Source organism: Somniosus microcephalus, chromosome 2 (assembly GCF_052327205.1).
Source record: "Somniosus microcephalus isolate GS21.2 chromosome 2, FLI_Smic_1.0, whole genome shotgun sequence".
In the NCBI taxonomy this organism is placed as follows: domain Eukaryota; kingdom Metazoa; phylum Chordata; class Chondrichthyes; order Squaliformes; family Somniosidae; genus Somniosus; species Somniosus microcephalus.
This window is the reverse complement of record NC_140988.1, coordinates 30,179,108-30,194,227: the sequence shown is the minus strand read 5'-3', so window position 1 is coordinate 30,194,227 and position 15,120 is coordinate 30,179,108. Positions and strand designations below refer to the sequence as shown.

Here is a 15,120-nt window from a genome sequence, read left to right as displayed (position 1 = left end):
TGGCCCCCTGTGGATACAGGACGTCTCTCCTCCTGCACCAAGGCCTCTAGTCCTGTATCAGATAATCTTGGAACCCACTCTCTCTGCCCTGTTGTGCCATAAGTCTGTGTTGTTCTTGCTTTAGACTTTGTTCCCCAGCTAGTTGAATCACCTGCTACAGCCAGAATGAACCTCCCTTTTAAGAGGTGCAGGCTGCCTTTAAGTAGTGCAGGCTAGCTTTAAGTGATGCTAGCCTCGCACGAACTTGGGACCCTTGCTGAGACGTGCAGCCACTCCGCAGCACATTCAGCGCTGGGCTGCAAACCACATCATTATAATTAGCATTACTTTGAACGGTCGCAGGGGGATCGTGCATCGCGATTCCCCGTTTTCGGGGGTAATCAAATATTTAGCCCACAGCCTTCTGGCAGGGCCTTGTCATATTCCATAGCCTCTCATCTTAAATTGGAAGTGGGTACTGGCCAAGATTGTTACTCATTTCCATGAGAACAAGACCTTGTTATCTCTTCACTCTTTCCACTCTTCTCAAATCTGATTTGGAACCTCGCTCCCACTGTGTGTATACTCATTGGTTGTTGGCCTTTTATATGAATTTTACTAAGTCCTTCAGTCAAATACAGCAGTTTGTTGCCTATAGTCTTTGGACGACAAGTTTCTGAATAGCAACTTGCAAAGGAATAGTGGAATGTATTCTCCACTGCCGCTATCTCTCTGGGAGGAAATCCAGTGGGTCCCTAAAAAGTAATTCTACCTGCTTTTTGGGTATTCTTGAGAATGGTGTCTATTGATAATATCTGTAACACTGCGACATGGAGTAACTGGCATATGTTTGCAATATGCTGCTGTTTGGGCTTAATAGGCTACCTGCTTCTCCATAAGGAGGTCCTCCTCCTAAATACTAGTATGTTTGTTTCCAGAGGGGTGTGGAGGCTGCTGAATGTGGGGAAGGAGAAAAATTAGGTACCTTATACACACTTTCATTCCTTAATAGAAGGCATTCTTCGCACTGAGCTCCCATCTTTCCATTCGCTCATCCCTTACAGGGATTTCATATTGCTAATTTGTATTCTATAACTTGGGTCAAAACGAACCGCTGCTTCAACGTGTGCACAAGGCTTTCATGGCAAAAGGTGAGAACGGCAAGTACGATGTGGGTTGGCACCATATGAAGTAGCTTGTCGTGCAGTTTCTTCAGAACCTGATCCATGCTTGGCTTAGCTGCAGTGGAGCATGCTTTCTGTCAATGAATGAGGGGAAACCCTACAAAGTAGTTAATTTTTCTATTCAATTGTTATTTTCAACATTTTTTCAATTTTTGTTTGTGCCTTTTGGTTTTTATTCCTTTTTGTTACCTTTTCTTTTAATTTCAATTTCAAGCCTTAAGTTTTAAACGGATATAAAGGTCCAATCTTTGCTGTTTTACAATTCTAATTTATTTGTGTAGAAGCAGCGGAGTAATTAACTCAGTTTAAATCCCTTAATGTATCTCTTCGTTTTGCTTAGACTGCCAGTTCTGTATAATTGAAAGGTATTTTTTTCCTGGTATTACTTAACCTGAAACAGTAATAGACTTGCTATGTAAACAGAACTTTGAATGTTATGGCAACTTTACCATTAACTGGAATGTTTTCATTTTTGGGGATGTAATTAAGGTTTTCATCATCTGATTTTTAATGCTTTGAAGTTCCATGTAGAGGAAGAAGTTTTAACATTTAATGTTCCTCAAACTCCTTTGAATTTTTTTTGTTTCCCTTCAAGTGCAGTACTAAGTTTAAAAAAAAAAAAAAAAAAAAAAAAAAAAAATACTGATCACTTGACTGGAATTTTATCCACAGTTGGCTTTAATTTTAGTTTCTTAAGATGTTACGCGGCATTCAGTAACAAACTCGCAAATGGTTTTGATTGGGAAGACTGACTTGCTATTCTAGCAGATGGAAATGATCAACAGGAAATAAAATAAGAGCTGGGGGAGGGTGAAAAAATTCTGAGTATTTTGTCTTCAGTCTATAATTAGAGCGCCAAATGTTATTTTAGTTTGCTCTTGATTGAATTTGCTGAATAGAGGTTCAATTTACACACTTGCCATCAGTTCATTAGATTGGAAAAAAATACATTAAAAGGTATGGCGGCAGATAAGCAGTGGCTAGCTTTTAAATAAATATTTCATAATTCTCAACAGAAATACATTCCATTGAGAAACAAAAACTCCACGGGAAAAGTGATCCATCTGTGACTAACTAAAGAAGTTAAGGATAGCATTAGATTGAAAGAAGATGCTTATAATATTGCAAAGAATATTAGTAAGCTTTGAGGATTGGGAGAGTTTCAGAAACCAGTAAAGGATGACCAAAAATTTGATAAAAAGGAAAAAAAATAGAATGAGAAAAACTAGCAAGAAATATCAAAACAGATTGTAAGAGCTTCTACAAGTATGTAAAATGGAAGAGAGTAGCAAAAGTAAACATTGGTCCTTTAGAGGCTGAGACAGGAGGAATTATTATGGGGAATAAGGAAATGGCAGAAACGTTAAACAAATATTTTATATCTCTCTTCACAGTAGAAGACACAAAAAGCATACCAAAAATGGTGGGAAACCAAGGTCTAATGAGGGTGATGAACTGAACGTAATTAATATAAGTAGAGAAAAAGTACTAGAGAAACTAATGGGACTAAAAGCCAACAAATCCCCCGGACCTGACGAACTACATCCTAGGGTTCTAAAAGAGGTGGCTGCAGAGATAGTGGATGCATTGGTTTTGATCTTCCAAAATTCCCTAGATTCTAGAATGGTCCCAGCGGATTGGAAGGTAGCAAATGCAACACCGCTATTTAAGAAAGGAAGGAGAGAGAAAACGGGGAACTACAGGCCAGTTAGCCTGATATCAGTCGTTGGGAAAATGCTGGAATCCATTGTGAAGTGGTATCAGAGCACTTAGAAAATCATAACATGATTAGGCAGAGTCAACATGGTTTTATGAAAGGGAAATCGTGTTTGACAAATTTATTAGAGTTTTTTGAGGATGTAACTAGCAGGGTAGATAAAGGGAAACCAGTGGATGTAGTATATTTGGATTTCCAAAAGGCATTTGATAAGGTGCCACATAAAAGGTTATTACACAAGATAAGGGCTCATGGGGTTGGGGGTAATATAGTAGCATGGATAGAGGATTGGTTAGCGGACAGAAAACAGAGTAGGAATAAACGGGTCTTTTTCAGGTTGGCAGGCTGTAACTAGTGGGGTACAGCAAGGATCAGTGTTTGGGCCTCAGCTATTCACAATCTACATCAATGATTTGGATGAGGGGACCAAATGTCATATATCCAAGTTTGCTGATGATACAAAGCTGGGTGGGAATGTAAGTTGTGAGGAGGATGCAAGGAGGCTTCAAGGTGATATTGACCACAGTGAGTGGGCAAGAACATGGCAAATGGAATATAATGTGGAGAAATGTGAAGTTATCCACTTTGGTAGGAAAAATAGAAAATATTTTTTTTTTAAATGATTGGGAAATGTTGGTGTTCAGAGGGACCTGGGTGTCCTTGTACATGAATCACTGAAAGCTAACATGCAGGTACAGCAAGCAATTAGGAAAACAAATGGTATGTTGGCCTTTATTACAAGAGGATTTGAGTATAAGAGTAAAGACGTCTTACTGCAATTATATAGGGCTCTGGTGAGACCACACCTGGAGTATTGTGTACAGTTTTGGTCTCCTTACCTAAGGAAGGATATACTTACCATAGAGGGAGTGCAATGAAGGTTCACCAGACTGGTTCCTGGGATGGGGGGGATTATCCTATGAGGACAGATTGAGTAGACTAAGCCTATATTCTCCAGAGTTTAGAAGAATGAGAGGTGATCTCATTGAAATATACAAAATTCTTACAGGACTTGACAGGGTAGATGCAGGGAGGATGTTTTCCCCTGGCTGGGGAGTCCAGAACCAGGGGTCACAGTCTCAGAATAAGGGGTTGGCCATTTAGGACTGAGTTGAGAAGAAATTTCTTCACTCAGAGGGTGGTGAATCTTTGGAATTCTCTACCCGAGAGGGCTATGGAGGCTCAGTCATTGAGTATATTCAAGACAGAGATCGATAGATTTTTGAATATAAAGGAAATCTAGGGATATGGAGATAGTGGAGATGAGGTAGAAGATCAGCCATGATCTTATTGAATGGCGGAGCAGGCTTGAGGGGCCAAATGGCCTACTCCTGCTCCTATTTCTTATGTTCAGAGAGATTTGGGTGTCCTCATGCAAAAAACACAAAGCTAGCTTGCAGGTGTACAGCAAGCATTAAGGAAGGCAAATGGCATGTTGGCCTTTATTGCAAGGGGGTTGGAGTATCAGAGTAAGGAAGTCTTGCTACAATTGTACAGGGCTTTGGTGAGGCCATACCTGGAGTACTGTGCACAGTTTTGGTCTCCTAGCCTTGGAGGCGGTGCAACGAAGATTCACTAGATTAATTCCTGGGATGAGAGGGCTGTCCTATGATGAGAGATTGTGTAGAATGGGCCTATACTCTCCGGAGTTTAGAAGAATGAGAGGTGATCTCATTGAAACATACAAGATTCTGAAGGGGATTGACAGGGTAGATGCTGAGAGGTTGTTTCCCCTGGCTGGAGTGTCTCGAACTTGGGGGCATAGTCTCAGGATAAGGTGTAGGCCATTTAAGACCGAGATGAGGTGGAATTTCTTCAGAGGGGTTGTGAATCTTTGGAATTCTCTGCCCCAGAGGGCTGTGAATGCTGAGTTGTTGAGTATATTCAAGGCTGAGAGATAGATTTTTGGACTCTAGGAGAATCAAGGGATATGGAGATCAGGGGGGAAAGTGGAGTTGAGGGCGATGATCAGCCATGATCTTATTGAATAGCGGAGCAGGCTCGAAGGGCCATATGGCCTACTCCTGCTCCTATTTCTTATGTTCTTGTATGTTCCTGAGAGCTCCTATTACAATTCTAGTGCATTAGAATTACTGTGTATAGTACAGAGAGGAAAAAGTTAATGATGTTATTCTACAAAGATATATTGGCCCAGAAATTGCTGGAGTGGCCCATCTCACGACGAGCGCCGTGATTGGATTTTTTACCTCGCCCTTAAATTGTATTTTTTTGTGCAGTTGCTGGAAATGCAAATTGATGGGTGGGCAACGGGACATCTGGGATCTCCATGAACGTTGGGCCTAATGGTCTATCTCCTTACCCAATGAAAGAAAAGGATAGAGAAAGAAACTGAGCGAACGACAGGGAAGGAAATAGGGTGAATCAGAGGCAAATTAGATACAGAAAGAGAAATAAAGAAAAGGAAAGAAAGTGGATTAAGAGAGGGAGAAAAAAGAGACAGAAAGGAAAAAAACAATTTAAATATGAAAAAACCTCTAGGAACAAGTTACTACCTGCGGGAGTGGGACTCCAGTTTCATTGTTCCCTTTCTGGGCCTCCAAGGTTGAGTGGCATGTCAGGACCATAAATCGTGTAATTAACAGGGTCCTTACAACATGAATTACCAGCCTTAAATAGCTGCAGTGAGTTTAATTCACAATAATGGCGCAAATCCAGCAATTTCATGACACACAATGGGGAGGCTCGCGGCGAGATGGTAATGTTTTCAGTTTTTGGCGAGGTTAACAGCGGAGCGGCGCAAATGGTCCAGCAATTTATGGCGAATCGGAACGCATGGCCTATCTCTGCCATAAATCGCTGTTTTTTTAATGCACTAATAAGGGCGGGCGCCTTGAACTTGCCATTTTTCCAGCAATTTCTGGGCCATTATATTCTCCTAATTACCAATTCTTCTCTTGCAGGGACTATTGTATTTTTCACTCTTTATTTTAGTGCAGATTACCTCAATTCGCAAAGTTTAAACCCTGAGTATCAGGAGAACCTTTTGCTTCATGGTTTTTTTTTGTTAGAATCCATCTTTACACATTTCCATTTTTATTTTGAGTAGTATGAAAAACAGATGTTGGAAAATCAGGAAAAAACTAACAGACTTCAAAGGCGCCTGACTCACTCAGAACACAGGGCAGCTACAGCCTCTCAAAAGGTAAACAGCTGCATAGATGCGCTGGCTAAAGATGCTAGTGGTTATTTTAAATTTGAGTTGGAAAGTGTTTGTCTCTTAGTAATTGAAATGCTTTGTAGCATGAAGAGAGATTCAGCAAGATAGCGAATAATGGCCAGATACAAGGGATTAGCAGCCTCATTTTAGGGTTCAAATGATCTCCTAACCCGCAAGAGTAAACCTCAGAATACTAAATCGGCAATTTACTTGTTCTTTTCCCCACCCCACCCCCACACCCAACAGTAATAGACATCAGTCAGGATATTCCATTGAGTTGATGAATGATGCTGTATGAAGAATTAATGATTGCGATGTTGCACTACAAGGTCTATAAAGGGATGGGCTATTGATGATTTCCAGAAAATATGTACTTGTCCCAAACTTTAGTCTTAATTCTGTGGAAATGTGTTTTTTTTTAAGTTGATGCCCCATATTCTTCAGTGTTTCATCTGTAACATCACACATCCATTTTTTTCCTTACTAAATGTTGCCTCAGCGTAGTCAACTCACCTTGATGCAAATTTCAGCTATGCCACTATGTATAGGTGCCAAGCTTTCCCCTTGGAGGTGAAATCTGAGGAGAAATAGTTACCGAGCTGCACGGGTTACTTCCTAGTGGTGGTTCAACAGCCTGCTGATTTGGTCACAGTGAGATCACGCCCTGATCATTTTGAGAGGGCTGGGGATAGTATCACTTGATTAAACAAAACTCACAATCACATTCTAAAGATTGGTTGCAAAGCACTGATCAGTTAAGTGTCTCATTCCTCCTACTAAATATTGTGCATTTGTATTTGGCCACAATCACCTCAACAAGATAATAGTCTGGAGGGGGAGGAAGAACTGATTTTAAACCAAAATAAGTAGTAACTGGTAACAAACAATATTTACAACTTAAAAATAGTGAAAAAGAGAAGGAAATCACGCAATCATAAAGGAACAAAAGAGAACGAAAAGGAAAAGAATGACAAAATGTTTAAATGAGGAAAAGAAAAGTTAACTATTTAAAAATAGCTAAGAAACCAACGGCCAGTTTCCTGTTGAAAATGAAAGATTTGAAATGTGACTTCGTATAAATTATTCTTAATATTATGTGCATTTGGCAATAGCGATTTTCAGTTACTGATTAGGTACATTTGTGATTGTGATATCCTTACTGGCCAAAGGCGACTGTTGGTTTAAAAGAATGTATGATGTTGTATTCTTTAAACCTTTTAAAGGGAGACATGTTTAACAGCTCAAAAAATATAGCTCCGTTCATTAAATGCACATGCATTATAATTAAATACAATGTGATTGAGCAGTGGATTAGGGAAAGTAAATCCTCTTGTGACTTAAGTCATGTAATTCATCCGGTGGCTTGTGTCTCATAATCTACTCTTGTGTATCTTCTGTATTTTAAGAAATAAAGTTGGAATGGAATAATGGCTGGGGGTGGGGGGGTTAAAAAATTGCAATCCAATTAAGAGGTTGGGGTAAAACTAAACTACTGGACAGTCTGTAAATTCACTCTAATCCAGAGCCAAAATTTAATTCCTTCCGTTAAGTTATTTTATATAACGATCACACCTTTGCTATTATCTGGTTGGCTTATTAAATGGAGCTTTGAGGTTTATGTATTATAAATGATTTTGATGGTTAACATGAAGATATACCAAATAATGTAACGAGGTGTTTTCCTTCAAGAATCATTTGCTGTTTTATAGGCTCAGTATAATAAACAAGCTAGCAAGCACTTCATTTGTGTGAGAACTATCTACTCATTAGAAATGATTTTATTTTGCCATTTACCTAGGCTCTTGTGTATCACAAAAAAGACTGTTGATCTTTATTGGAAGATTAATGCATTCCTCAGATTTATTACTATTCTAACATTAGAAAAAAAATGAAATACTTAATACTGAAGTTAATTGGCAGAGTGCTAACATTTTAATGTCTAGAATATATTATAAATCTTTCTTTTGCGCACATATCCTGTCAATATTTCCCATTATAAACTGCCATTATCCACATTTATACTAGAAACGACCTGTGTGAACTTGTCATGCTATAACTCCCACCAGTGAAGGTGCTGCAGCACCACTATTGGCAGGAGGGTGGAATTACAGCATGGGTACAAGTTGGCATGGGTAGTTTCCATTATAAATGTGGGCATTGCAATTTATAATGGAAATATAAAGATGAGGACAGAAGGTATGACTTTAAAATGGGGACTGAGTTGCATCTATTTGCTCTGGTCCAATTATTCCCCCATTTCACCTGAAGACTGCACTTGGTTTTGACATTCCCGTATAATGCCATAGGAGATCAACTAGTGTTATTAGTTTATGTCGACCTACAGCTAAAGGATGCAAATTCTTTATTTTTCAATCTGGCGGAGGTGTGTAAATACAGTATCCCCAGTTTGACCACTTGCTTATTATTCTTATAATAAAATGTCTTCCATCTGTTGTGATCGTTGGACCGACCAGTTTTTTTTCTTTCTCGCTGGTTGAGTCTGTTTTTGTCCTTTTTTGAATGTTATTTTCCACAGTCATTTTACTTTTGTTATTTACAAATTCAAACCTGCAAAACTTTTCCTCCAGTTTAAATTTTCTCCCCAGTCGTGTTTTGTGACACAGTTCCCATAACAGTTCCTCACCCACCCTCCTATAAAGCCCTAAAGATGACATTTATAACTAACTCCTTTAAAAAAAATCATACACAAATGTGGTTCCCGACATCTTCCAAACAACCGACAGTACATGTATTAAAAATGTCCATCCGTAAAGCGAGCAGATTGAAGGGGAGGAAAGACGACAAGTGAAGGAGGAGACCGGAAAGAGAAGTGAGGTGTGCCGGAGTCCATCCCTGATGAATGTACTCCAGATTTTATTCATTTGAGCAGTACTGCAGCCCAGGGAATGGAGAGGGAAGAGGAAGAAGCAGAGATGTACACTGTTGTGAGTGGCAAGGCATAGGGAGTTGAACCCTTTTCAGGGATGGAGAAGGGAGATCAATCATCTATACCTGGGACCATGAGAGAGCGCGGGAAATAATTTGGGGACAATAAATAATAGACCCTTCTGAACAGGAGCAAGAACAGAGGAAAACAAATACTTTGTTGGAGGAGTGGAGAGAAACGACTAAGTCAGGGCAAAGAGAGACACGCCCCATTGGGCAGGAGGTCGTGGGAAGAAACATTATGGGGGTTTACCTCTGGGGGAAGTAGGAGGGATGATTGCTGTCAGCTCAGCTGAGCCATATTATGAAATACCACATTTTCCAATTCACCAAACAACGCTGGAGATTCACTGGCATGCAGGCAGAAGATTGCATTTTCATTTACTTTCCCACTACGTGGTAATTTACGTGAACATTCTATTGACCCAGTTTGATCATAATGCTATGAAAAAAGTGAACCTCACCAAATGTAATTTTAAAAAAAAATATTCATTCTTGGGATATGGGCATCGCAAGCAAGGCCAGCATTTATTGTCCATCCCTGCAATGTGTACCATCTACAGGATGCACTGCAGCAACTCGCCAAGGCTTCTTCGACAGCGCCTCCCAAACCCGAAGCCTCCACCACCCTGAAAGACCAGGGCAGCAGGCGCATGGTAACATCACCACCTACACAAGTTCCCCTCCAAGTCACACACCATCCTGACTTGGACATATTTTGCTGTTCCTTCATTGTCGCTGGGTTGATATCCTTGACCGTGGTGGTGAACTGTCTTCTTAAACTGCTGCAGTCTATGTGGTACTCCAGTGCTGCTAGGTAGGGAGATCCAGGATATCGACCCAGCGACGATGAAGGAACGATGTCCAAGTAGGTGGCGGTGTTGCTATGCGTCTGCTGCCCTTGTCCTTCTAGGTGGTAGAGATTGCGGGTTTGGGAGGTGCTGTCGAAGAAGTCTTGGCGAGTTGCTGCATTGCATCCTGTAGAAGATGGTACACACTGCAGCCACAGTGTGCTGGTGGTGGAAGGGCTGTCGATTTAAGCAGACTGCTGTAGCCTGGATGGTGTTGAGCTTCCTGTGTTGTTGTGGCGGCACCCAACCATCTTCAGCTGCTTCATCAGTGACCTTCCCTCCATCATGAGGTGAGAAATGTGGCTGTCAGCTGATGATTGCAGTGTTCAGTACCATCAGCAATTGGTCAAATAACAAAGCAGTCCATGCCTGTATGGAGCAAGACCTGGACAATATTCAGGCTTGGGCTGGTAAGTGTCATAATACTCGCTCTGTACAAATGCCAGGCAATGATCATCTCCAACAAGAGAAAGTCTACCACACTTTATCATCACACGCCTGATGTGCCTTGCAGATGTTGGAGGCTTTAGGGAGTCAGGAGCAATATTTCCCCATATTTTTTGGGTGCGCAGCCCATTGAGTTTCGCGCATGCGTGAAATTTAACATTGGAAAAGCCGGACCTGGGCTACTCGCGACCAGCAGATAGCTGCACGGCCATGGGGTTTAGAGGGAACATTGGTCAGGAGGTGAGCACTCACTGCAGAATATGCAGCCTCTGACCTACTCTAGTAGCCATGGCATTTATGTGGCTGGTCCAGTTGAGTTTCTGGTCAATGGCGATCCCCAGGATGTTGTTGGTGGGAATTCAGCAATGGTAGTAGCATTGAATATCATGAGAGGTGGTTAGATTTTCTCTTGTTGGAGATGATCATTGCCTGGCACTTGTACAGAGCGTGTGTTATTTGGCACTTACCAGCCCAAGCCTGAATATTGTCCAGGTCTTGCTCCATGCAGGCATGGACTGCTTCGTTACTTGAGCAATTGCTGATGGTACTGAACACTGTGCAATCATCAACTGATGGCCACACTTCTCCCCTCATGATGGAGGGAAGATCACTGATGAAGCAGCTGAAGATGGTTAGGCCTAGTACACTGCCCTAAGGAACTCCTGCAGCAATGTCCTGCAGCTGAGGTGATTGACTTCCAACAACCATCTTCCTTTGTGCTAGGTATGACTCCAGCCACGGCAGAGTTTACCCCTGATCCTTATTGACTTAAGTATGGCACCAAGGAGCACTAGTAAAACTGAAGTCAAATGGTTCCTTGATGTCAAGGGCAGTCACTCTCGCCTCACCTCTAGAATTCAGCTTTTTTGTCTATTTTTGAACCAAGGTTGTAATGAGGTTAGAGCTAAGTGGTCTTGATGGAACCCAAACTGAGCAGCAGTGAGCAGGTTATTGGTAAGTGCAGCTTGATAGCACTGTTGATGACTCCTTCCATTACATTGCCGATGATTGAGAGTAGTCTCAGGATGGTAATTGGCCAGGTTGGATTATGACTTTCAATTTTGTTTTACTATAGCTCAGTACAGTCACAACACAGCGAAGAAAAGCTGATGCACTGTTGGATCTGGAAAGCATTTTAAACCATTGAGTACTTGAAATCATCACGTTCTGTCTATACCCCAGCCTCCTAATGCAAATGGCCATCCAGCTTGCGCAATGATGTCAGTTCATGGAGATGCACCGACAAATCCAGAGATGCATTACAAGCTATCAACTGAATTTCAAATGTTGAAAGATGTTTACTTCTGTGAGATACCTCTTGAACAAAGCTCCAAATTGGATTAACAGTTGGTGAATGAATTTCAGCATGAGAGATTGGTCCTTTGCTTTAACTTGCAGTAGATTTTTTTTACAAAATGAAAATTGTAAATAAGTGTTATTTTTAAATGTTTTACAGTACTTTGTAAAATTTTAGAATCTAGTGGGCTTCTGCCAAAGTGTTGTGGTTTCAGTTATGTGGTTATTTGTCTCAGTACAGTACTATCTTGTCACCTCAATAATTCAACAACGATCTGATATGAATACCTGCAAAAACTTGAAACTCCAGTGACTTGAAAAACTTTCAGAATTTCACCAAATTGAAATCTTGCTGTTTTTAGCCTTACAAAGAAATTAAACAGTGGGCTATTAGAATAATCATATGATTTTTTAGAAACTCAAATCTCCCTTTGAAATGTTACGACCTGTTGCCTTTAAATCTCCATTCCAAGTTATTGACACCAACTCCCCTGATCGCAGTCAAAACCACGTTTGATATTCAAATGTATGTTTTTTGGAGAGAAGGTATGCTGGTAAATACTAGTTTTCCAGTGTTTTTTAATTTGGACAGGTTCTATCTTACCCCATTTATCAGCTTGTGTTTCTATTTGCTGTGATGTGTATTCATTTCAGTATACAAAATAAATACTATTTACCTATGTTTTTGTTTTAACACAGATCAGTCTTGTATTACACTTTTGCTGCAGTTTATTTATTGTTGGCAATAGCTTGTAAATAGAATGTTTTGCACATTAAAAAATATGTAGCTCTCCTTCAGACTTGAAATGAGTGATAAAACCATTTACAAACAAAAGGAATACTTTTTATATTTAAATTTTAAAAAAGTTCTGTTTTGAGAGGATTTGTAATGGCATCAAACCTGTTAAAATTGTGATATATATATATATATGAAAAAAACTTATCAAACTTTCAATGGCTATTGGACAGGTGACCAGTTTCTAGGCCCAAGCCAAAAAAGACATTGCTGTGGCAGAGCTCCTTTGGACTGAGTGATCCTATAATTCTCATCCTGGGTTGAAAACATCTTGTCTGTTGTTGCCATTTCCTGGATTGCTCGACTGAGCTAAAGGCTGGGTATTCTGCCATGATTTTCTCACCTCCAGCTCGTAATGCCTCTTCATCCACAATGCTCAACTCAGGAGTGTAATGGAATACTCTGTTCGCCTGGATGGATGAGGCCCACGATAACGCACAGGAGCTCGACAGTAGCCAAGACAAAGGATTGGTGCTCCTTCCACCACTGGCATACTCTTCCTGCAGTATGTACAATCCACAGGCTGCATTGCAGCAATTCACCAGCAAGCTTATTTTGATCGCTGTATGTGGCTGGGAAGTGCATTGTCATGAGAACACCATCACCACTAAATCGCATACCATCCTGACTGGGCCATATATCACTTTCTTTATTGCTGCTGGGTCAAATTTGTGGAAATCCCTTCCTAACACCAGTGTGGGAACACCATCACCCCAAGGGCTTCAGAGGTTCTAGGCGACTCGCCACCACCACCACCTCCTTCAGGGCAATTATGGCTGGACAATAAATACAGCTGTGTCAAAATTGCCCATGTGAACAATTAATTTTTAAAATTAGCCACTCTATGATGAAATTTGTTAGAATGTTGGAGGCAGTTCAGAAAAGATTCACTAGGTTGATTCCTGAGATGAAAGGGTTGACTTGTGAGGAAAGGTTGAGCCTATATTCATTGGATTTTGAAGAATGAGGGGTGATCTTACTGAAACATAGACGATGCTGAGGGGGCTTGATAGGGTAGTTCCTAAAAAGATGTTTCTCCTCATGGGGGAATCCAGAACTAGGGGGCATAGTTTCAGGATAAGGGGTCGCCCATTTAAGACGGAGATGAGGAGGAATTGCTTCTCTCAGAGGGTCGTGAATCTTTGGAATTCTCTACCCAAGAGAGCTGTGGAGGCTGAGTCAGTGAATATATATTCAAGGTAGAGATAGACAGATATTTGAGCTACCGGGTAGTCAAGGGTTATGGCGAACAGGCAGGAAAGTGGAGTTGGAATTATTAAATGGCAGAGCAGGCTCGAGGGGCCGAATGGCCGCCTCCTTTTTCTTATGCAACAGTGCTGCATCATTTGATTACATATGAATGTTTGATGCAAAAGGCTTATCTTTTTATTGTTTAATTACATTTTCTTAAACATGTAATATTTAAAATGGTGAATAACAGTAATAATACAGATGGGGGAGATTGTAGGTTCAACCCATGGTCTAGGTTGAATCAGCTAGTGCCCATTTTGTGCTCCTGAGCTCAGTCCAGTGACTCCTGCTTGAAATACAGATGTTTAGACACTGGGTGAGAACAGGATTGAGCTCAGCTGTGATGTCCCAGTCAACTAGCCTGCCAACACTCAACTCTCCAGACACTCACATGAAGAATAGCCACTTTGACAAGGTACTGGAGGGCACCATCGCCCGTCATTCCTACTGGAGTTCTCCCAATCTCCAGCCATAACTTTGGCGGAGTATCAGCCAAAATCCCGGAGCAATGTACATTTACACCATTTCTCCAGGGGTTCTGAAGTAGTTGCAACAGATCACAAGGAGAATCGCTGTGGGAAAGCACCTTAGAAACCGGGACATGGAGGTATTCGATTCTACGAAAGACACTGCAGGAATTAAGCCACCTGAATTGATCAGTTAATGGCGCAAAGAGAAAAAACCAAAACAGGTGGAAGAAAATATTTAGCACAAGACAACATCCTCCAAACCACACACCTGTGGGAGAACTGGGAGAAAGTTGTCCTTAGGTAGAACTTAATCTTCGCAAACAGAAAGAGAACCTTGAAACGGTCATTTATTTGAAAAACCACACAGATTATATTCATCTTCTAGACTAGAAAGGCAACCTCTGGAGAGCAATTCCCCAGTTTTACTTCCTCTTACAGTCCTCAAAAAAAGTTTTTAAGCTCACAGGCTTCAATATTTCCCCTAATTTTACAGCAGTAATGCTGCCAACATGGCAGGTGTGGCTTTACTGACTTAATATTTGCATGGGAGCTTTTGTAGCTTAGGATCATTGATACGGAAATAAACCTGACAATTGAATAACTTGTAGTATTGTATTAATTAATGTTTGTTTCAATAGCTCAATGAATGAGCTCAAAATATAATGGGCCAAAATTTGCTGTCAAAATAACAGTGAGGATGATGGCGCTCGCCATTATTTACGTGTAAATGGTACAGCAACTTCAGGCGAGAAGATGCGCGGTTAAATGGCACTATCCAAAAGTTGCTGTCCAATTGCACCGCTCTGCCGTTAGCTTCGTGAAAATGGCATATTGCTGTCTGCCTCACCATTGACGTGCATTGAATGTCTGTATTTGCACAGCAGATACGAACTAAACTCGCCTCGAAAATTAAGTGTAGTCATTACAAGCACAAGTACCCCTTTAACAATGTAATAATTGTTAATTACTGCCAATCAACCTGTCTGGCATCAAAAATGAGCTATT

At 40.8% G+C, this 15,120-nt stretch overlaps 1 protein-coding gene across 8 annotated transcripts in view; it reads left to right on the top strand.

Moving 5' to 3' along the window:
* sclt1 (sodium channel and clathrin linker 1) overlaps positions 1 to 12,391 on the top strand; it is a 126,636-nt gene extending 114,245 nt beyond the window's left edge. For 7 of the 8 annotated variants that reach the window (XM_086008448.1, XM_086008383.1, XM_086008422.1 and 4 more), the window contains 2 exons: positions 5,948 to 6,043; positions 11,378 to 12,391. In XM_086008448.1, coding sequence (XP_085864574.1) covers positions 5,948 to 6,043; positions 11,378 to 11,449 — 168 coding nt within the window. In that variant the 3' untranslated portion in view covers positions 11,450 to 12,391. The remainder of the gene's footprint in view (positions 1 to 5,947; positions 6,044 to 11,377) is intronic. The other variant, XM_086008431.1, reaches the window with a different exon arrangement.
* Positions 12,392 to 15,120: the final 2,729 nt, after the last annotated feature.